Source organism: Ambystoma mexicanum, chromosome 5p (genome assembly GCF_040938575.1).
Source record: "Ambystoma mexicanum isolate Mex_15411 chromosome 5p, UKY_AmexF1_1, whole genome shotgun sequence".
NCBI classification, from domain to species: domain Eukaryota; kingdom Metazoa; phylum Chordata; class Amphibia; order Caudata; family Ambystomatidae; genus Ambystoma; species Ambystoma mexicanum.
Window position 1 is genome coordinate 1,060,300,716 of NC_090930.1, and position 22,105 is coordinate 1,060,322,820.

Below are 22,105 nucleotides of genomic sequence, written 5' to 3' on the forward strand. Positions count from 1 at the left end.
ATCAAAGACCAATACTTCCTTGTGGGAGGCAATCAGACAGGTCAACCGAGTGGTCTGTTCTCGAATGGGACCTGAACTCAAGGGTTCCCATCCACCCCTTGAATGGGGGTGGTAAAAGACTTGGAAATCCTAGCCAAACTATTTTTTGCTGCCCATTGATCAGCCACGAAATTCCCTGCAGCTCCACAATCCAGTAAAGCAGGAATCCCTGGTAATGTCTGGTCTGGTAGGATGATAGTTAGAGAAAGGACTACCATGTAATGCTGGTTAGTTAATGGATCTAGTGATGATTCAATCCCAACAGGGGAACCCTGAAATTGAACTTCTACCGTGGTTCCCTTTACGGTAGGGATTTGGCGTTTCCCGATTGCAGAGGTTTGTTTCTGCAGGGAGGAACAATCGGACAATCCCGTAATATATGAGAATCCGATCCACAGTACATGCAGAGTCCTAGAGACTTTCGTCTTTCTCTTTCAGTAGCAGGGAGAGGTCCCCTTACGGACCCGATCTGCATAGGTTCTTCATGGGGACCGGTTTGTTGGAAGGTGGAATTGGATCGGGATTCAAACGAAGCCCTTTCCCTCTTTTCTTCTCTTGAGAACGCTCTTGGGAGGCGATAGTCTATTTGCATTGTAAGGGTTATCATTTCGGCCAAATTTCCTGGCCGTGGAACTTTTTACACCTCATCCTTCAGATCCTCAGCGAGTCCCTGTCAAAAGAGAGTCAGTAAACCGTCATCAGGCCATCCAGTTTCCGAAGAAAATTGTTTGAATAGAGTAATGTATGTCATTAGGTCCTTATTGCCTTGTCTAAGGTCCAGGAGTCTTTCCTGTGTGGTGACTGAGATTTCTTGCCGGTTAAACATAGATCTAAGACTATTGGTAAATGCCTGGTAAGACTCCAAAATGGCATTGCCTGAAGTGACTAACGGGGTAGCCCAAGCAAGGGTTGGACCCGTCAGATAAGAGATCAAAAAGCCTACCTTATCCTTATCGGTAGAAAAAAATCGGGATTTAAAGGTGAACTGGACTGTGCAGCTATCCAAAAAATCCTTTAATTTGTATGGGTCTCCGTCATATTTGCCCATGGGTAGGGCTAGAGGAGGGGATTCCGAGAACGCTCTGGCAACCTGTTGCCTTAGTTGAGCATTAGCTTGTTTGAGATTCTGCATCTCTAAGGACATGGATTGCATGGCTGCCATGAGCTGCTGCATTTGCTGCTCCATATCAACATCACCGACCAGGCGCACTGGCGTCGCTAACTGATACTTTTATATTCTGAGCAAAAGTCAGGCTCAATTCGAATATTCCAACAAAGGGCACTACCATGTTCGGTTTGACTGTACAGAAGCAGCAATGGCAGGAAGCAAGAGACTCCCTGAGGACCCTGCTCCCCCACCGCAATGGAAAAACCTGCGGGGGAAGGAGCACAAACCCCAGGGGAACCCTCTGGGGAAGAAAACCCTGAATGATATGGAGGAACGCCCCTCAGGTGGATGGAGTTCTTCTGACGTGGATTCTCTGCGGTACGGAAGCCTGGATTCTACAGAGTAAGGAGAACGATAGGTGAGTATGAGAAAGGAGAGAGATAAAATAAATGAGGTGGAAATAAAGGAGGAAGATCTTAGGGGAAATCCAATACAGGAAAAAGGGCGTTAAATGGGATAAACAAACACCCTGGAAATGGAATCCGCCTGGAATCGATATCCCAGAGGTTCCTACAAGATGGGAGTGAGTGAGTAAAGGTATTGGGGAAAAGTAAATGCAGAGTAAGGAAAGGGATAACTCACTGTATTAGAAAGGATTGGGATTGAGCGTTCACCCGATCGGTGACTGGGGAGCAGAGGATCGACTGGATCAGATGGACCCGGAAGTACGGGCGGAATCAATCAGGTCAAGAAGGGCTGGCGCTGCGAAGGTGCTCTGAGATAGCGGGAAATAACAATAACAATATTAGCATAGAGGAGGAAGGAAAGCAAGTTCAGAGGAATCAGAATATCCCTGGATACGAACTTACGGAGCGTCTTTGCAAACAGTAGCGACGCGACGAACAGAGCCTCGCTGGTGTTTTAATGGGATCACATGACTTGCAACCGACATCCGTTGCGGACGTAGAACGACTAGACTGCTGATACTTGCATAGGCAGGGTTGGCTGTCCTCGGTGTGATGGAACGTTGTATTGATCCACAAAGCCTTCTTTTGTAGAACAACGACCATCGCCTAAAAGGTGTAACAGAAGATCTCTAAAAGGACTTCCGGAGCTAGCTCCCACTCGTGGGAGACATTGCTCTGCCTGCTCAGAGCGTCCGCCGCTGTGTTCTGCTCTCTGGCTAGGTGAACTGCCGACAGAGATTCCTTCTTGTGTTGCCCAGAACCAGAGCTGCATTGCCTCTCTGCACAGTGGTAGTGACCCTACACCTCTGCTATTGTTGAGGTAGTACATGGCCACGGTGTTGTCTGTCATTATCAGGACATTCTTTCCCCGTACAGAGGGCAGGAAGGCCTTCAGCGCTAGTCTGATCGCCCTCAGTCCAAAAGGTTGATATGTAGTTTGGACTTTGATGGAGACCAACGACTGCTGATTGTCAGATGTTTGGTCTGAGCTCCCCACCCCGTGAGTGAGCATCCATCACTACCGTTATCTCCGGCCATGGTTGCCAAAAAGATTCTGCTTTTAAGGATGTTGTTTTGCAAGACCACCACAGAAGGTCTTGAGCAACTCTGCCCAGAACTTGCAGTTGGTCCGACATCTTTCCTGAGAATTGGGACCATTGAGTGCTGAGAGACCCTTGTTGGGATTTCATACTCAATCGGGCCTCTGGCACCAGGAAAATGCAGGATGCCAAGAGACCGAGCAACCTCAGAACGCGAAGGCCGGAAGATGCTGAGCATTTTGGAATTTTGTTACCATCCGCAGAATGTGTTGAGCTCTCACCTCAGGGGGCAAGGCTTTCCCAGAGGAAGTATCCAGGACTGCTCCAATGAATTGGAGTTGTTGGTAAGGTATCACATGGGACTTGATGTAATTGAGGGAGAAGCCCAGTCTGTAGAGCAAGTGGCAAATTATGCTGAGATGTTCCCAGACTTGCTCGGCTGAACGAGCCCTGATCAGCCAATCGTCCAGGTAAAGGTAGATATTAATCCCCCCTCTCCTGAGAGTCACTGCCACCACCGCAATCAACTTGGTGAAAACCCTCAGGCGGAGGTCAGCACGAATGGCAAAATTCTAAACTGATAATGAGAATCGCAAACCGCGAACCTCAGGTACTTTCTGTGCTTGAGATGGATTGGCACATGAAAGTAAGAATACTGAAGGTCCAACGATACCAACCATTCTTGGAGTTGGAGAGCCGAAAAGATCCAAGAAAGGGTAACCATCTTGAACTTGTCCTTCCTGAGGAATTTGTTCAATTTTCTCAAGTCCAAGATGGGTCTCAATCCTCCGTCCTTTGGGATTAGAAAATACAGGGAATACCAACTCTTGTTCCTCTCCGCTACAGGTACATGCTCTATTGCACCTTTCTCTAGCAGGGGCAAAATGTCCTGCACAAGGAGCGGATCCAGACTTTTGGCAGAGTTGTATCCCGGTGGATGATCCTGAGGCCTTTTGTGAAAAGGAAGGCAGTAACCTTGGGCCACCGTCTCCAGTGCCCATGCATCTGAAGTAATGATCCGCTATTCGTTCAGATACTGAGAAAGTCTGCCTCCCACCGGGGTCTTGTGGGTCAAGGTCTCAGAATGGCTTAGAGGCAGCTGCAGCAGCGGCTGAGGGTAAGGATGCTGCTGCTGGGGCTGACTTAGCACCCCTTACTCGTCTACCACGAGGGAATCTTCTCTGGCCCCTCTGTCTGGCTGGTCTTCTTCCTCTTCCAACTGAGGAGTAGAAACGAAAGGACTTACCCATCCAGGAAGATGAGCCTGAATAGGGTTGTTGAGGTTTTCTAATGGTGCTGCTAAGGGATTTAGCCGCCGCTTTTGAGGTCTGCAGCTTCTCCAACCTTTCATCCGCCTTGCTGCCAAACAACCTTGAGCCGTCAAAGGGCACGTTGAGCAGTCTTGCCTGCATGTCTGGTGCAAACCCCGACTTCCTCAACCACGCAAATCCTCGTAATACTGTGCTAGCAGCCATGGATCTGCTGATGCTGTCTGCAGTAGCCAAACCTGACTGGAGGCATTCACTCATTGCCTCTTTACCATCTTTAATGATCGCCAGGAAGCTGTTTCTTTCTTCGCCTTCTGGGGTGTGTTCAACCGCCATAGCAACACAGCCCCACAAGGTAAACATTGAAATAGACAGTGTGCAAGTCTAGATTAGTGGCTTTTAAGGCCATACTGCCTGCAGTGAAAACTTTACGTGCCCAGGCATCTACCCTCTTGTCATCCCTGTCAGGGGGGATGGAAGGATAAGCAGATTGTCTTGTTGATGTAGCTGCCTGAACTACCAAGCTTTCAGGAGTGGGATGCTTGGTGAGGTATTTCGGCTCACTCCCGGGAGGCCTGTACTTCCGGGCAAAGTTTTAGTTAACTGTAGCTGCAGCTTCCGTGGTACCCCAATTAGCAGAGACTTTATTCTGCAGTGCCATATGGAATGGTTAAATCTGGTCTTTCTGAGGACCCTGGTCCAAGATGTCCGTCATGTCATCTTGTTCGTATGATGGAGTAGGCCTACTCCAACCCATAAACTCAATGACCTTTCCCATCAGCTTTCTGTAGGATGAGTCTGTGTGCTCAGAGGGGTCAGGCCTGCCAAACTCTAGTTCTAGCGAGGTATCCAAGCCACTAGCTGACTGGAGATTATCATACAAATCTCTCAGTCTTGATTAGTCTGAAATAAATTCTTCTGGCACATTGGGGGTGCCAAACTGCAGGCCGAAAGGTGGTGAGCCCTCAGAGGTTGGTCCTCCTCATAAATTGCATAGACTTAAAGTAGTTTTTTTAGGTACAGGTTTATAGTAGTCGTCAAAGGCAGCTTCGAAAATGGCGCCGGTTCACTCAGCGTCGACTTCGTTGTCGACAGCTCTGACTCCGATGGAGTCGGCAAAGTCTTTGAGGCGTCCAAAGCTTTGTGCTTTTTTGTCGGAACCAAAATAGGACTCGGCTCTCGACTCGTCGACAACTTCTCGTCGGATCGAGAACTTTCTCGACGCAAGGTCGGCTTTGAGCTCGGCTTTGAAGTTGTAGCCTTCGACTTCCCATTGTCATCCCTCAGAGCAACCGGGGCATGGCTCTTTTGTGTTTCTTTCGAGCGGGTTGAGGCTGCATGCTTGAAAATTCACAACATCCCAGTACGAAATGCGTCCCACTTTGCCGGGGAATAGGACTTCATAGGGCATCCGATTACCTCCATGGAGGGATCACTTGAGGTTGAAGGAGACCTATGGTGTCTCTTCTTTGCCTTCTTCGAGGAAGAAGTCGAAGAATGCTGCGATCGATTCCTCGATAGGGACCTTTTTGACTTTTTGTGCCAGGAAGTCTCTCTCAACTCACCAGACTTTTTCTCCCACTTCGAAGATGACTTTGATGCTAAACTGCCCACCGCCAGTTTACCTCTACGTTCCCGGAGAGCTTTCTCTGTCATGGCCAAACAGAACCCACAGTCTTCGGTACGATGTCCGGAGCCCAGACACCAGAGGCAGACGCACTGAGGATCCATAATCGACATTTTTGACCGGCAGTCGTGGCATTTTTTAAAACCCGACTTGGGCGTTGAGGAGTAGATGAAGACCTTTACTCACGAAAATCACCCTGAAGCGCGCCGTAATTACTCGAAGAGAAAGCTCGGAAAAGTTGAACTGTAGCCAACGGGCGCCGCATGCGCTATTTATGCTGATGATCCCGAAGCAGCGAAGCTGAGAGATAAATTATCATAAGATGAGTAATACGTGGGAGGACATAATCCATTCGAAATTAAATTCACGCAAGTGTCTGTTATGTAAAAGGGACTGGGCACAGAGCAGACATTGGGTGTAGCTAACTATTCCCACTCCACTACTCCTATGAAACTACTCCAACTACACCTCCTTCCCCAACCCAGAAAGCCTGCCAGACTTGGATTCTCACACACATTTATTTTATTTATTTTAGCCAGACCTAGTTCAAGAGCAGCTGAGCAAAGTATAGGGTGTGGGTAGCCAGAATTTGGGCAGGTAATACTTTGAGTTGCTGTTTGTGCGCCAGTCTGTGTCTCCATTGGGAATAGACCCATGTCAGGTTTTGTTGAAAAAGCCATGTTTTGATACATTTGTGAAGTTGAAGATTTTTGGGAGCATTCCGAGCCAATGCCTGCATCGATTTTCACAGGGTGGGTGCCTGACAAGAGAAGAATTGTTCGCAAGTACTCTTATCACATGGCTGGATATGCTATACCATTGAAACAGTTGTTTTATTAGTCAATTGTATTGCATCTGCACATCCTTAAGTACCAACAAAAACCTATGTGTGAGAAAAGGAACAAGTTACTTACCTGTAACTGTTGTTCTCCAGCATGGGTCTGGCATGGATTCACATGCTCATGAATATTCCCCGTCTTCAGGCCGGGAATCCTCGGTATAGAAAAAAAATCAGCATCAGTTTCGTTTCTGATCTGTCTTTCTTAGTAGTAACCAATCACTGGTCTCTGGGTCATACTGCCCCCAGCCAATGACTGCCCTCTCCCTAAGCCCCGCCTCCGGCAGCCATCCTCAGATTTGGTAGCACGTAAAGTGGCAGTATGACCAAGTGAAGAGCCGCAGAGGGGTAGGCGGGAGGGTTCGCATGTGAATCCATGCCAGACCCATGCTGGAGAACAACAGTTACAGGTAAGTAACTTGTTCCTTCTCCAGCATGGGGTCTGGCATGGATTCACATGCTCATGAATAAGAGAATACATAGCAGTACACACATGCACAACCACGGGAGGTGGCAACAGGCTCAACATTAAGCAATACAACAACTCAACATTAAGCAACTCTTACCTCCTCACCAGGCTCACCTTAGCCGAACAGGTTGCGCAGCACTGCTTGGCCGACCCTGGACTCCTCCCTGGAGTCCCGATCGACGCAGTAGAATCTTGTGAAGGTGTGCATCGACCTCCACGTCGCAGCCCTGCAGATGTCTAGCAGGGGCACACCAGACAGGAACGCCGTGGTAGCAGCGATCGCTCTGGTCGAATGGGCTCTCGGACGGCCGGGCAGCTGTCGGTTTGCCAACCGGTGACAGTGCATGATGCAGCCGGAGAGCCATCTGGAAATGGAAGTCTTCGAGAGAGCCTTCCCTTGATTCACAGTCCCAAAGTTCACAAACAGCTGTGACATCTTCCGAAAACTCTTTGTGCGGTCCATGTAGAACTTCAGCGCTCTAGCTACATCCAGCGAGTGCAAAGTCCTCTCGGCCGGCGACGAAGGCGACGGGAAGAAAACTGGCAACACCAAGGGCTCGTTGAGGTGGAAGTCCGACGGCACCTTGGGCATAAAGGATGGGTGTGTCCTCAGCACCACCCTCGTGTCATGAAAAGTCAAGTATGGAGGCTTGCAAGATAGGGCCTGGATCTCTCCCACTCATCGTGCAGAGGTGATGGCCACGAGGAAAGCTGTCTTCCATGACAGGAACTTCAAAGGCGCTGAATGCATAGGCTCGAATGGGGCCCCCATGAGCTTGGTCAGCACCACATTAAGCTCCCACGCCGGGGCAGGAGCCTTCACCGGCGGGAATGATCGGAATAGTCCCTTCATGAATTCTTTCACCAGGCGATGAGACCACAAGGACACCCGTCCCGTCGTCCTGGTATATCGGGAGATTGCAGCCAGATGTATTTTGATGGAGGCGTGAGCCAGTCCAGCTTTGGCCAGCGACAATAGGTACGGCAGTACTTGAGGGGCCGTAATCCGCGGAGGGTTAATCTTCTGTGCACGGCACCAGTCAGAGAACCTCTTCCATTTATGTCCATAGCACTTGAGAGTTGAGGACGCCCTGGCCTTTGCAAGAACCTCTCTGCAGTCGGCCGGGATGTCGTACCCTCCAAACTCTAGTGCTGCAGGAGCCAGGCCTGCAAGTTCAGCGACTCCGGGTTGTGGTGAAGAATGGCGCCTCCTTCTCTGGAGAGAAGGTCTGCGTCCGTCGGCAGCTTGACTGGTGGGGACGTTGACAAGTCCAGAAGGTCCGGGAACCAGATCTGTCTCGGCCACGCCGGTGTGACGAGGATCATCCTGCACCGGGACCTCTTGAGCTGGCTGATGAGCCGGAGCAGTAACGGCAGCGGAGGGAACGCATAAAGAAATAGGCCGTCCCAGGGGAACGAGAAAGCATCGCCCATGCTCCTCGGCTGGGGGAACCTGCTGGTGAACCTCCGGCACTTGGAATTCGTCGCCGTCGCGAAGAGATCGATTTGGGGTTCGTCCTATCGTCGGAAGAGTCGATCCACTTGATCCTGGCGTAGTTCCCACTCGTGGCACGAGTGCAGCTCCCTGCTGAGTGAGTCGGCGATCGTGTTTTTTATTCCTGCCAGATGAAGAGGCACCAGAAACATCCCTTGGGCGACGGCCCAATGCCACAGATCTTGGGCTTCCTTGGATAGGGCCGGGGACCTGGTTCCGCCCTGCTTCCGGATGTAGAACATCGTGGTGGTGTTGTCGGTGAAGATCCTCACCACCTTGCCCTTGAGGGACGGAAGAAAAGACCTGAGGGCCCAGAACACCGCGCGGAGCTCCATGATGTTGATGTGGAAAGACTTCTCCTCCGGGAGCCAAAGGCCTCTCGCATGAACATCTCCGGAGTGTGCTCCCCAACCTTCCAGGGAGGCGTCCGTCGTCACCGTCACCTGGTGAGCTGGGGTCTGAAAGTCCGTGCCCGCCGACAGATGGGAGCGGGTACCCCACCACCGGATCGCCTGACGGAACTTCTCGTTGAGAGGGATCCTGTCCTCGAAGCTGCCCGTCGACTGGATCCAGCGGGCGTCGAGGAACTCCTGTAAGTGTCTCATCCGAAGCCTGCAAAGGTGCACCAGATAAATGCAGGAGGACATCATCCCGAGGAGGGACTTGATAGATCTCACCCTGGCCATGTCCGTGGCCAGCAGACGCTGCACCTTGCCCGGAATGGTCCTGGTCCTTTCCTCCGACGGTGAAGGCCAGCCGCACCACTGTGTCGAGCTTGGCTCCCAGAAACAGGGCGACTTGCGACGGAACCAGGTGGGATTTTGGAAAGTTGATGGAGAATCACAGGTCCGTGAGCAGCTGGACGGTCTTCGCAGTGGGCTCCCTTGTCCTTGCCCGGATGAGCCAGTCGTCCAGGTAGGGGTAGACGTGGATCCCCTGTAGGCGCAACCGCGCCGCCACCGGTGCGAGGCACTTGGTGAACACCCTGGGTGCCGACTTCAATCCGAACGGGAGGGCCTTGAACTGGTAGTGCCGCCCTTGGACCACGAACCTGAGGAACTTTCAGTGTCTTTTTAGAATGGGGATGTGGAAGTAGGCATCCTCCAAGTCCAACGACGACAGGAAATCGCCCTCCTCCAGCTGTCCCAGCACATGCTGGAGGGTGACCATACGGAACTTCTGTGCCTTGATGTACTTGTTCAGTCGTCGTAGGTCCAGGATGGGGCGCCATCCTCCTGTCTTCTTTTTTACGAAGAAGTACCTTGAGTAAACTCTGGAGCCCCGAAGCCTCTTTGGGACGAGCTCGATGGCACCCTTCTTGAGCATCGCCCTTACTTCCAACAGTAGTTGAGGGACATGATTTTCCTTCCTGGCCACGGGTGGAACGCGAGGGCACTTCTTCTGAAACTCGAGGGCGTGCCCTTGGGCCAGGGCATCCAGCACCCAACGGTCGGTGGAGATTGACTCCCACACGCTGACGAATCTCGCCAGCCGGCCTCCCACCGGGGTGCTTTGGCGGGGGCCCGACCCCACGGTTGGTTCAATCTTGTTTGGAGGCCGCCTTGCCTCCTTGACCTCCTTGTCGACGACGACGGGCACCACCTGACTTGCCGCGTCCCCTGTAGGCTTCCTGGGACGAAGATCTTGCCGCTTGGCGGTAAGTGCCGGATCGCTTGGAGGCACCTTGTCTGCCTCCAGAGCTCCGAAAGGACGGCCGTCGTTGTTGGAGCACTCCCAGTGCCCGGGCAGTCTCTGTATCTGTCTTGATGGCCTGAAGGGACTCATCAACCGCCTTCAAAAACAGGTTCTTCCTGTCGAAGGGCATGTCCAAAACCTTGGTTTGTACGTCCTGGCGGAAATCCGTGGCCTTGAGCCACCCTCGTCGTCTCAAGCAAACGCTGTTGCCCAACTGACGGAAACCGGTGTCGACGATGTCCGTTGCCACCGTGATGGCGTGGTCCGAAGCAATCTCCCCCTCCTGTAGGATTTCAAGGGCCTCAGCCCTTTTGGCATCCGGAAGGAAGTCTAACAGAGGGGCGATTTTGAACCACAACTCCCTGTCGTAGCGGGCTACGATAGCCAGGGCGTTGGCCGCCTTAATAGTCGTCGCTGCGGATGAGATGATCCGTCATCCCATCGTGTCCAACTTCCTGCCCTCGCCATCCGGCGGGGAAGTTGATGTCGAGGCCGATGCCCCCCCAGCTTTCTTCTTTGCCGCCGCCGAGACCACCGAATCCGGGGTAGATTGTGCCCGAAGGCACAAGGGGGCAGCGTCGGGGACCCAGTACTTCTTCTCGTACCGGCCCCTCTTTGCCGGCACCGTGGCAGGGTTCTTGAGGAGGGCGAGCCCCTCATCCCAGATGTCATCAGGAAGCGGTACGGCGAGGACCGTCTTCCTTTTAGCCTCGCGCCGTTGGTAAAGGAACCCTTCTTTCTTCTTTTCTTCTGGGCAGAGCTGAAAAAGCTTGGATGCCCTGGAAATCATGGCATGAAAGGATCCAATCTCGTCGGGCGGGGACGCCCGAGCAGGGGGCGATGGGGGACACGTCCCGTCGTCGCCTCCGTCGTCATCTGTACCTGTCGTAGCCGTGTCCGTACCTGTATCATCCCTGTGGGTAGTAGACCGGGGGGAAGACAGAGCAGGCCGCAGAGGTGGGAGAGGTGGCGTAGGATGCGTCCTCCTCCTCTTATGCGGTGGACTCTCCGAAGGTCCTGGCTCCGGTTCCCCCGTCGGGTCTGGCACAGGTACCTCTGTCGGGGGAAGGGGCAACCTTGCCCTTATCTCCGAGCAGAAGGACTGAATCGCTGACAAAATGGCCGCCGAGGTGTCCTGCGCTGCCGGAAACGACGGGCGCGAGGGCTCTTGAGGAGCCTTGTTGGCGACACCATCGCTCTCGTCGTCGCCCTCGTCGGGATCCCTCCCGATGGGCTGGGCCTCTTCCACGACTTCAATGAGCTCTTCTTCAGAGGTCGTGTCCATATCCATGATGGCCACCAGCCCCTCCCCCACCTTTTCCAACAAGGACTTCGTGGGGGTCTTCTCAATGGGCCTGAAAGACGACTCCCTCCACGGTGGCAGGGAGACTCTGGGTCCTGAGGGCGCCTCCACTGGTGTAGCCTCCACAGGCTGAGCCACGGCCGCGGCGACATCCTCAATCGAGGTCTTAGCAGGGTGAATTAAGGCCCTCGTCACCTTCTGGACGCCTGGGGACTTCACCTTGGGGGGAGGGTCCGAGCCTCGCTCCCCCTCTGCCGGAATCTTCGAGATCGACCGGGGCCTCTCCAGAAGCTTCGCCGGGTTCTCGGACTTCCTCTTACCCGAGCCAGAGCGTTGGCTCGTGGTTGATGGCACCGGGGAGGATGCACCCAGCCTGGTAGCCAAGAAGCCTGACCGTTCGGCACTCCCGGTGCCCGCGGACTCGCGGTGCTTAGCCTTTTGTTGGGCCCCCGTCGCCGGGGCGCCCTCACAGGACTTAGAACACCGCTCTGACTTCTTTTTCTTCTTCTCGCCTGACGGGCTCTTCCCTTCCAGCCAGTTGGCGAGACGGAGGTGGCGATCCTTCATGGTCCGCTCTGACATGTTCCCACAAAACGCACAGTCCTTCTGCTTGTGCGTCTTGTCCTCATGGAGACAGTAGAGGCATAACGAATGCTCGTCCTCCTTGAAAACATTCTGAAGCTGGCATCCAGGGCAGGTCCTGAACAGCTTCCTCGGAATCGAGCTTCCTTTCTCCTGGGCCATGTCCAGGGTAGTACTCGGAACTTCTGGAATCCTCCAAAAGCGTAACTCGAGGAAATCTTCACCCTTGAGGGGCGTAGAAAACTCCGGAACGGATCCCCGTTGATCGGATGTAGAACGGTGGAGCTTGAGGCTCTATTTAACCGAAAAATGAGAAAAATCTCCTGAAAAAGCGCGAAAACGCAGCAAAAGCTCGAGAGCTACAGCACGAGGACTCCCAACACTTGAACGTGCGGTTAAAAATCTGAGGATGGCTGCCAGAGGCGGGGCTTAGGGAGAGGGCAGTCATTGGCTGGGGGCAGTATGACCCAGAGACCAGTGATTGGTTACTACTAAGAAAGACAGATCAGAAACGAAACTGATACTGATTTTTTTTCTATACCGAGGATTCCCGGCCTGACAACGGGGAATATTCATGAGCATGTGAGTCCATGCCAGACCCCATGCTGGAGAATGTGGTTGCCTAAGGAAGATAGCAAGGGGATCAAAATGCTGTAATCAGTCATGTTTCCAGAACGACGGGTGTTCTGTCATTTGACTTACCTTTTCTTTTTCTTGTAGTTTTCCAGCTGCAGGTACTGCATTTGTTTGAATCGCTCTACCTCGCACTGTTCACATAGCTCCTCCAGATACAGCAGTTGGCCTTCCATCTCCTCAAAGCTTCCTTCAAGCTGGGCTAATGGGAGGTAAACAGAATCAAAGCCCACAATGGTTTAGGTTTACATAATGACCATATAGAAGGCATATAAAAGCCACATTTGAGCAACCTGGACCGGAAAGTAGGGATCAAAAACATTTCTTGGATGACTACAAACATCAGAACTGGTTGATAAGAACATCCAAGAAAACTAAAAACAAATGGTTGGTTCATTGCAGCTAGCAGGCAAGCCAAAGCTACTCTCCTGTAAGTGAAAAAACACAGCCATATACAGAATGTTAATGTACTAAGAGGAAGCAATATGGGGAGGATATTTTCCATCATAAGAGTGACGTACTTGGAAGAAATGCTTTCTTCAGTCCAACAGAAGAATTCAAATGTAGACTTGTTATCTTTGGCCCGTTTAAAAAATATATATATAGAAAAGTGAAGCCCATTGTTGGACTGAACAAGTGCCAATCTTGTAGAATATCTCTAAAATTGGTCAATGCCATTGGGTGGTGTGCCAGGAGTATCTGTGAGAATATTTAGTGAGACCTGAGCCAATCTGTTTGAAATGTATTGGTTCTCACAGATGGATGGAGCTCTCACACAGTGCCTAGTTGAAAGACATGGAGGGATGTGCTTCCATATTGAGCATGAAATGTTGGTGCATAACATGAGGAGAGATGGGGAAGCTGGGTTTTCCTTGGAATGGAGTAGAACGCGTAATAGAATGTTTGCTGCTGCTTCACCTCCCACTCCTGTGATTCCTAAGATTGGCCCTTGGGAACTGAAATATCTCCGATTAGTTTGGTCTTTGGACCCTTTCCTTGCACACACCCAAGCTTAAAGCTGATTTAATTCCATCTGAATTCTGGATATGATAAATCAGTCCAATATCTTCCACTGCAGACATTGCACTCATACAATTTCTATATTCCATTGTCTGTTTTCGAACGTTTTTATTTCCTTTTATTTTTGTCCATTTACTGAATAGAATATTAATGCCCCAATTTGTCACACATTTGATGCAAATAATGTTTCTACAACAGATACTTCAGTTTTCAAATAGATCTCAGGGCTGGACCATGTCCTCCTGTTCATACCAGTTACGGTGGCTGGTCAATCCGGCGAAATGTGTTTTATTGGATATGTGTTAGGGTTAGGGGTTAGGGTTGGGTATAGGGTTAGATTAGGGTTAGGGTTTTGGGTTAGGGTTGGGGCTAGGGTTAGATTAGGGTTAGGGTTGGGGCTAGGGTTAGATTTAGGGTTAAGGGTTAGGGTTGGGGCTAGGGTTAGATTAGGGTTAGGTTTAGGGTTGGGGCTAGGGTTAGATTAAGAGTTAGATGAGGGTTAGGGCTAGGGTTTGGGTTAGGGTGTGGGGCTAGGGTTAGATTGAGGATTACATTAGGGTTAGGGTTGGGGGGTGGGCGTGAGGGGTCTGGGGGGCCCCCTCTTCCCCCCAATATACATAAAAACTTTAAAATGGGGCTAGGGTTAGATTAGGGTTAGGTTTAGGGTTGGGGCTAGGGTTAGATTAAGAGTTAGATGAGGGTTAGGGCTAGGGTTTGGGTTAGGGTGTGGGGCTATGGTTAGATTGAGGATTACATTAGGGTTAGGGTTGGGGGTGGGTGTGAGGGGTCTGTGGGGGACTCCCTCATCCCCCCAATATACATAAAAACTTTAAAACGTTAGAAGGAGCTGGCCAGTGCCGAAATTTCAGCACTGGACAGCTCCATGTAACGTTTTAAAGTTACAAAAAGAGCATTGAAATGCTATTTTTTACATGTAAAAGTGCATTTCTATTGAAACCAGTCGATTTATATTTTCGATGGAATGGTTTTGATGGAAATGCACTTTTACATGTTATAGATAACCTGTCGATGCTTTGGCAGACGATGCTTTGCATTAGATGGTTTGGTATGTCGATGCTTTTTTTCCGACGGATTCACCATAAACCAACAGTTACCTATTATGTATTCTCTATATGTTATGCTGTCGCAATAGCAACACCATAGTGAAGGTTACATGACAATTTACACAGGAAAATATGAAAGATTTTCTCCTTTAAAAGTTTACTTCATCCATAGGAATTCGTCACTATTTGGCAAAAAGAAAGCTCAGCCACTGTAAATGCCAAACATGGTGAACCTATATGCTTTCATGTTGAAAATACGGTGTTCATTGTGCTTTCTATAGATCGACCCAACAAAAAATATGCTTTTCATAGCTGCCAGGTTGCCCTGTGTCATGTGTGACAACTTGAGCCAGTCCTGGGTTTTCACCATTCCATGTGGGGGACATGTAGGCCCATACTTAAAATGGAAAAAAAATAAACTGAAACTTATCTTGAAAATGTCAGCTTTGACTTTTGTGATTTTTGACAAAGATCTACCCTTTACGTGTATCTAGTTAATTTCACAAAAATCAGGTTAAGCAAACTTGAGATTTTCACTTTTTACAATGTTCAAAGTCTAGCTATATTTTTCAGGTATGCAGAGCCGCGTTAACACAACGATATTAGTATAATGCATGACAAACACCAAGACATGCATACACCCCATCAACCGGATAATGTCAGACAGACTTATGGCTGTATACAACGCATACACAAAACTCACAAACGTACAACCAAAAACCAGATTGTTTTGGACAACAGGCCCACAGGTACATGCACAAACCCAGACACTTACAACCACCACTTCTGCAGAAGGCATGAAAAGAGAACATGTATGCGCAGAAAAGCCCTTCGCCAGGTGGGACCACAAAACACATAATTCAGGCATGCCCAGAACACGCAAAAAACAGATTGACACTTGCCAAAAGGAGGCAAGGGACTATGTCGGCGTATTCAGTGAACATTTTAACCACAACAGAAAAATCCATATTTATGAAAATACCACAGACATTACACACTTCAACAACAAAATAGGAGTGAAAAGGCTGAAACATTTTGTTGACAGGGAGTTGAGGTAACTCTCTATAAAAAGTGAACTCGATAAACAATGAACATGCCAATATTAAAGTCACCACATCTAGTCTACATTAAGTAGTCCTCCACACTACCTATCAAGTCTGAACTCACACCACCAATACTTCATAACACTCACACTGAATATTATGTAACTCACAACAGTACTGTAATTAAAGTGAGTTTTAAAAGAAAAATATGTTTTATTTGCTTTTAAAGACAGAAATAAAAACAAGTAAACTTCAATCAAAAGAGATCAACTGACTAAGGCAGGAATAAAGGCCAATAATGTAGACATAGAATCCACAAGCACAATTCATAAACAGAGGGCCTCATTAAAGGTTGCCGGTCTGGTAAAATCGATGCCAGTAATACATACCGTCATCATTTACCGAACAGGAGTATTAGGAGCTGCAATGCCGGTGTTAGCAGCATCGACAGGGACCCGCCGTGACTGGCCTCATCCCTGCCGGTATGAGCGTCTACACGCGGAAGCCTTGTCAGTGACACCAGCATACCGCAGTTAAGTGCACATTAAGAGGTGCACGGACATGCAATTACTGGCATGGACATGCCAGTAATAAGGGATTCAATGATGCCATTAACATCGGCATCGGAGTGCAGGCGGTAACGGGAAATCAGGTGTGTAGAAACCTGCCACAGATACACACAATGAGCACAGGTGGAAGCAATGTAGTCTGGCACAGCACAAAAGGAGCACTCCCACACACCACACCCCTCCCAAATCCACAATGCTACCAATAGCGCTTGCATTACTGGATCTGGAGGACATGCCTGCACTGCTACTCACTGTGGAGGCAGAGAATTCAGCGGAGGTGCAGGAGGGTGAGAATAGGCCAGCACATACCCATTGTGCAGGCAGCTGTACCCGCAGGCAGCCCCCAATCCCTCGCCTAAGGGCCAGCCCATTCAACCTAACCCCTGCTCAGACCACACCCTGTACCGGCAGGACAAGGACACCATCACCACAATAGTGGACGTCATTCATGATGACCTGGTGAGCCTGATCAATATCCGGACAGCCATCCCCCCTTTACTGAAGGTAGTCACTTTGCTACACTTCTTAGCCACAGGCATATGTCGGCACACAGTGGGGCAGATACATGGAATCTCAAAACCTTGTTTCTATTGTGTGCTGACGCAGGTGACAAGAGCACTCCTGAAACACACAAGCAACCACATCAAGTTACCACGGACGGCGGAGGAGGTGAATGCAACCAAAATAGCATTATATGCACTGTTAGGCATGCCAACTGTAATTGGTCCCCTCGACTGCACACATGTGGAGCTGGTTGCCAGGCATGCTGTGGAGGTAGTGTACTGCAACAGGAAGCTGTAACATTCCCTCAATGTACAGATGATGTGCGATGCATGCAAAACCATCACTCATTGCTGTGCAAGATTCCCTGGCTCCATATATGACGCCATGGTGCTGCGCAACTCCACGCTTCCCCGCTACATGGCATGACACGCTGCAGAACGTACCTGGCTGCTGGGTGAGTCTAACCACAGGGCCATGTGGGGTGTTGGGGGCTCGGGGGAATCCCAAGCATAGTGTACGTGTCTGCTGCCTGGGACATGAGGAGTGTTGATTGGGTGGGGGGGATTCCCACGCACAGTGTACGTGTCTACTGGCTGGGACATGAGGGGTGTTGGAACATAGCATAGGATTGCATGCATGAGGAGCACAAGTGCACACAGCATGCATTAATCCATCGTCACTCCTGCAAATAGGCGTAAACATTAGCAGGCACTGGGTCGGGCAATAGAAGGCAAAGTCGGATGAGGAATCAGACCTGGCAACCTCCACATTCCCCACCAGAACAACAACCACCACACACAATAGAATGGAAGAAGACCACACAGCGTCCTGTGTGACTGATACTGTGACCATAGTAAATTAAACAGAATGTGCATCACAGCCAATGCTTGCAAATGTGCAAGGCCTACACCGCTGTGTGCACATGCAATGAACAGACACATTGCACACATCAGCACATGTATCAGGAACATCAGAAAACATGACCCACATGTACCACAATGCACCACCCTGTAGTGACAATGCATGAATTACATGATCTCATCAGAGGAATCACGAGTCATGCTGCCCTGCCTGAGAGAAACCCATCAGCCACACTGAATAATATCAGTCACTGCACTCAGTCCACAGGTACACCACATATCTGTATGCCCATCATGTCACCTTAAGGGACACCTCCAAGTACAATGGTTCAAATAGGAAGAAGATTACAACCAGCTATTATCGACTACCACCAAGATATGTTTGAGAGGAGCAGGGCTCAAAGTACCTTTGTTCTACCATGCCAAACACCACCCAGCCGTATCACAAAAATGTAACCCTTCACCCGTGGCTCATACCAGCAATATAAATCTAACCTATTCATATGGGGGAGGGTGTCGAAAGGCATGTAAATGGAGACATGCATAAGTAGAATGCATACTGGGGATACCACTGTGACATGAAGCCAATTAGGCCAATGCGTGATTATCCACTGTACATGCACAGTCCATTTCCATTGGTAAAACATCAGTGAAATGCACCCATCACCCCCCACCCATGGGTCACCCCTAAGTACACTTACCTGGCTCATTGAAAAATGGACATGTCATGTACAGTAATGTATCCTTAGTAGCTCTTGATCATGACACTGTACAGGCAGTGCCAACATGGGATTAGCAAAATAACCACAAGTATCCATTCTCTTCCTCCCATGCAGGTGATGCCGGGTATCCCCTGAAGAGCTGGCTCATGACCTCCATCAGGCAACCAGTGAACAGGCACGAAGAGAACTACAACTGTGCACACGTACGCACTAGTGTCACCATTGAGCAGACATTTGGCATGTTGAAGGCCCGGTTCCGCTGCCTCAGCAGGTTGGGGGGGGGGGGTCATGTACAGGCCTGAGAAGGTGGGAAGAATTGTGTTGGTATGTGGTATGTGCCATGCTACACAACATGTGCATCCGGCGCAATGTCCCTATGCCCCCTGACATGGACATGATGATGATTTATTTTTAAATGTATTTATTGGCATTTATCATTTTTACATTTGCATGACATAAAATATGTCCATAGTTAGAGGATAATAAGCGTTTCGTAATAAGACATTAACATTTAACAATTCAACTTTAACTGTCTCCAAGTGCTCCTTCCATCATGACTGGGCAGTCTGTCGGTTCAGAGGGGGTTAGGCAAGCCGGGGGGAGAGGGGACTTGAGCTTGTAAGGACCCAGTGAAATTGTGGCTAGTTGCTCTCGGGGTTCTGTGATGTTGTTTGTGAATCCGTTTTCCATAGGTTTCTTCTTGTTCATGAGGGCTTGTCATCCGAGGGGTGAAACAAGCACCCTGTGAGTTCTTTCCAGGCCGTTAGGGTCATGCTCGAGGCGTCCGTGGACCTGGCAACACTGTCTTCCCATGCCTTTGTTTCAGCTTGTACCCAACGTTCCAATTCTCTGTGCCATACCTTTTGTTGGGGTCCTGCAGGTTTTTTCCAGGACATTGCAATTGTCCTTTTTGCCAGTATGCACATAATGTCCATTCATTTGGCCAGGTGTTTAAGTTTGGCCGGCCTGGGGTACGTTCCCAGAAGGCATTCGTCCGGGGTCCACTTGTACCTAGTCGACCCTGTTTTTTCGCTTGTCAGCTGTACGGTGGTCCACAGGGACTGTGTTTTGGTGCACGACCAGAACATGTGAATCAGGTCCACATTATTCTCTCCGCACCAGGTGCAGTCAGAGTGCGGTGATTTATTGAATTTTGCCAGCCTGGATGGGGTTAAATATGTTCGGTATAACAGGTTCAGTTGTATTTGGCTAAATTTGTGGTTTCTGGAGACTGTTTTAGGGTACGCTAGAGCCCTCTCCCATTCTCCGTCAGCTATTTCCCAGCCCATGTCTGTTTCGCATCTTCTTTTCACATCGGCTCTTCGTGGGTTGGGGGTGTCACTCAAGTGGCCGTAGATCTGGGACACTGGTCTCCATCCCTCTCCCAAGCTGTACAATAGTGTGATCAGAGGGTTTGATTCCGGTTCCTCCGGCCATGTTGTCCACTCGTTTCGTGCTGTAGTCTGTATCCTTTGATACCACAGAAACTGGCTCGTGTGGATTCCAGCTTCCTCCTGTAGTGTTTCAAATTCCTTAAAGGTGCCATCGTGGTACAGGTCTCCCCACGTATATATCCCTTTTTCTTCCCAGTGTCTAAGGTGTTGAAGGTCCATGTAGGATCTGCATAGGTCCGAGATCATTGGTATGTCTGGGGAGTACTGATGCTTTGCGTGGGCGAATGCCTCTGCTCTGTGCCATACTTTTCGCCCTAGGGCAGCCAAGAAGGGGGCATTTCGCATCAGATGGCTGGGGGCCCAGATAAGTTCCTTCAAATGGATCGGGGAGACCAAGGGTTGTAGCAGGGGCGTCTCAGATGTGGTGTCATCTGCCAGCCACTTGGTCACAAAACTGGGTTGTGCTGCCAAATAATATTTCTCAAAGTTTGGGAGTTGAATTCCCCCCTGACTGTACGGTAGGACCAAGGTGGCGAGTGCCATCTTGCGTCTTCCTTTCCCCCATAGGAAATCACGGAGTATCACTTCTAGCAGGCAAAAAAAGGAAGCATTGATGTAGTAATGTACATTTTGGAACCTGTACAGGAATCTAGGGAGGACAATCATTTTAATTATTGAGGCTCTGCCCATCATAGACAGGGGAAGTTTTGCCCAGAAGTTCATGGATTTTCATAAAACGGGGATTGCTGACTTCGTGTTGTGTTTGTGCATCAGTGCAGGTGTGTGCATTATGTGTATTCCCAGGTATTTAAACGAGGTGACCTCCCACTGTATCCCCACAGAAGGAAGTTCTACAATATTCTTGCTCTTGAGGCCAGCTAGAGGGAAGAGGCAGGACTTCGCCCTGCTAAATTGTATGCCTGAGAGCTTCGCAAAGTTGTCTAAGACGTCTAGCATTGTGGGCACATTATTGTGTGGGTCCCTAACATATAGCAGCACATCGTCTGCATAAAGTGAGATGATGTGGTCCACTCCCCCCAGACGTATCCCAGCATCGAAGAATTGTTTCTGAAAATAGATGGCAATAGGTTCCAGTCCTAGTACATAAAGCATGGAGGATAGTGGACATCCCTGCCTAGTGCCCCTGCATATGTCCCAGACCTCAGATACATATTTTCCGGTTTTTACCCTAGCCCTGGGTTTTGTATAAAGTATCTTCATCCACCTAATGAACCCCGGGCCAAAGCCGAAACCTTCTAGAACCACTACGAGCCATTCCCAATATATAGAATTGAACGCCTTAATGGCATCAAGGGATAGCAGTGCACATGCCTCCGTGCTAACCTCAGTTTGGTTTATAACCTGTTGTAATCTGCGTAAATTCATGGTCGAGTTCCGGCTCGGTATGAAGCCACACTGATCCATGTGCACGATCTTCCCTATGATTCTAGCCAACCTCTTTGCTAATATCGTTGTCAATATTTTCACATCATAATTGAGCATGGCTATTGGGCGGTAAGAGCCGCATTTGCCGACAGGTTTGTTAGGTTTAATGATCGGGATCAAAAGGGTCTCTCTCATGCTTTCGGGCAATATCCCTCTCTCATATGCTTCTTGAAAAACCTCATGTAATAAAGGTGTTAGGGAGGTCTTGTACGCTTTATAAAACTCAGCGGGTAGCCCATCGGTCCCAGGGGTCTTGCAGGTGGCCAGCGATTTAATCGCCTCTGTTATATCTTCGGTCGTGATGTCTGCATCTAGGGCCTCAGTCTGTTCAGGGGTTAGTCTGGGGAGTCCCATTTCCTCCAAAGTATCTGTGATTTGGTCTCGGGGAACTTGGTCCTTGTGGGAGTATAGGTGTTCATAAAAGCGCTTGAAGGCGTCGTTTATGCCTTGTTGTGTTTGGAATTCATTGCCCTCTGCATCCTGTATCATGGTGATTGTGTGCCTGGGGTGTTCTTTCTTGCACAGCCAGGCCAGCATTCTACTCGGCCTGTCGGCTTCTGTGTGCGCTCTGTTAGTCTTGGTGGTGTAGTCGGATTTAGCTGGTCTATCCCATGCCGATGTGCATTTAACTCTAAGTGCTTTGAGGGTGCCCTCTCTCTCGTGAGTGTTCACCGGGGTGGCCTCAAATTGCTCAATCTCTTGCTCCCACTGGTCTAGTTCGCCTCACAGCTGTTTTCTAATGCCTCCTGCTTTTGTTATAATTTCCCCCCTTATCACTACTTTTAGGGTGTCCCACATCGTGCTCAGGTGGTCGACACTTCCGGTATTTACCTCTATAAAGTTATCTATAAAATCATGCAGCTCCTCCCTGAATGCCAGGTCTCCCAGGGCGTCAATCGGCATTCTCCACATATGGATA

At 49.8% G+C, this 22,105-nt stretch overlaps 1 protein-coding gene across 2 annotated transcripts in view; it reads right to left on the minus strand.

Moving 5' to 3' along the window:
• The window catches only part of DTNBP1 (dystrobrevin binding protein 1), a 1,092,536-nt gene that overhangs the window by 516,106 nt on the left and 554,325 nt on the right, over positions 1–22,105 (minus strand). For both annotated transcript variants that reach the window (XM_069613561.1, XM_069613562.1), the window contains one exon: positions 12,634–12,766. In XM_069613561.1, coding sequence (XP_069469662.1) covers positions 12,634–12,766 — 133 coding nt within the window. The remainder of the gene's footprint in view (positions 1–12,633; positions 12,767–22,105) is intronic.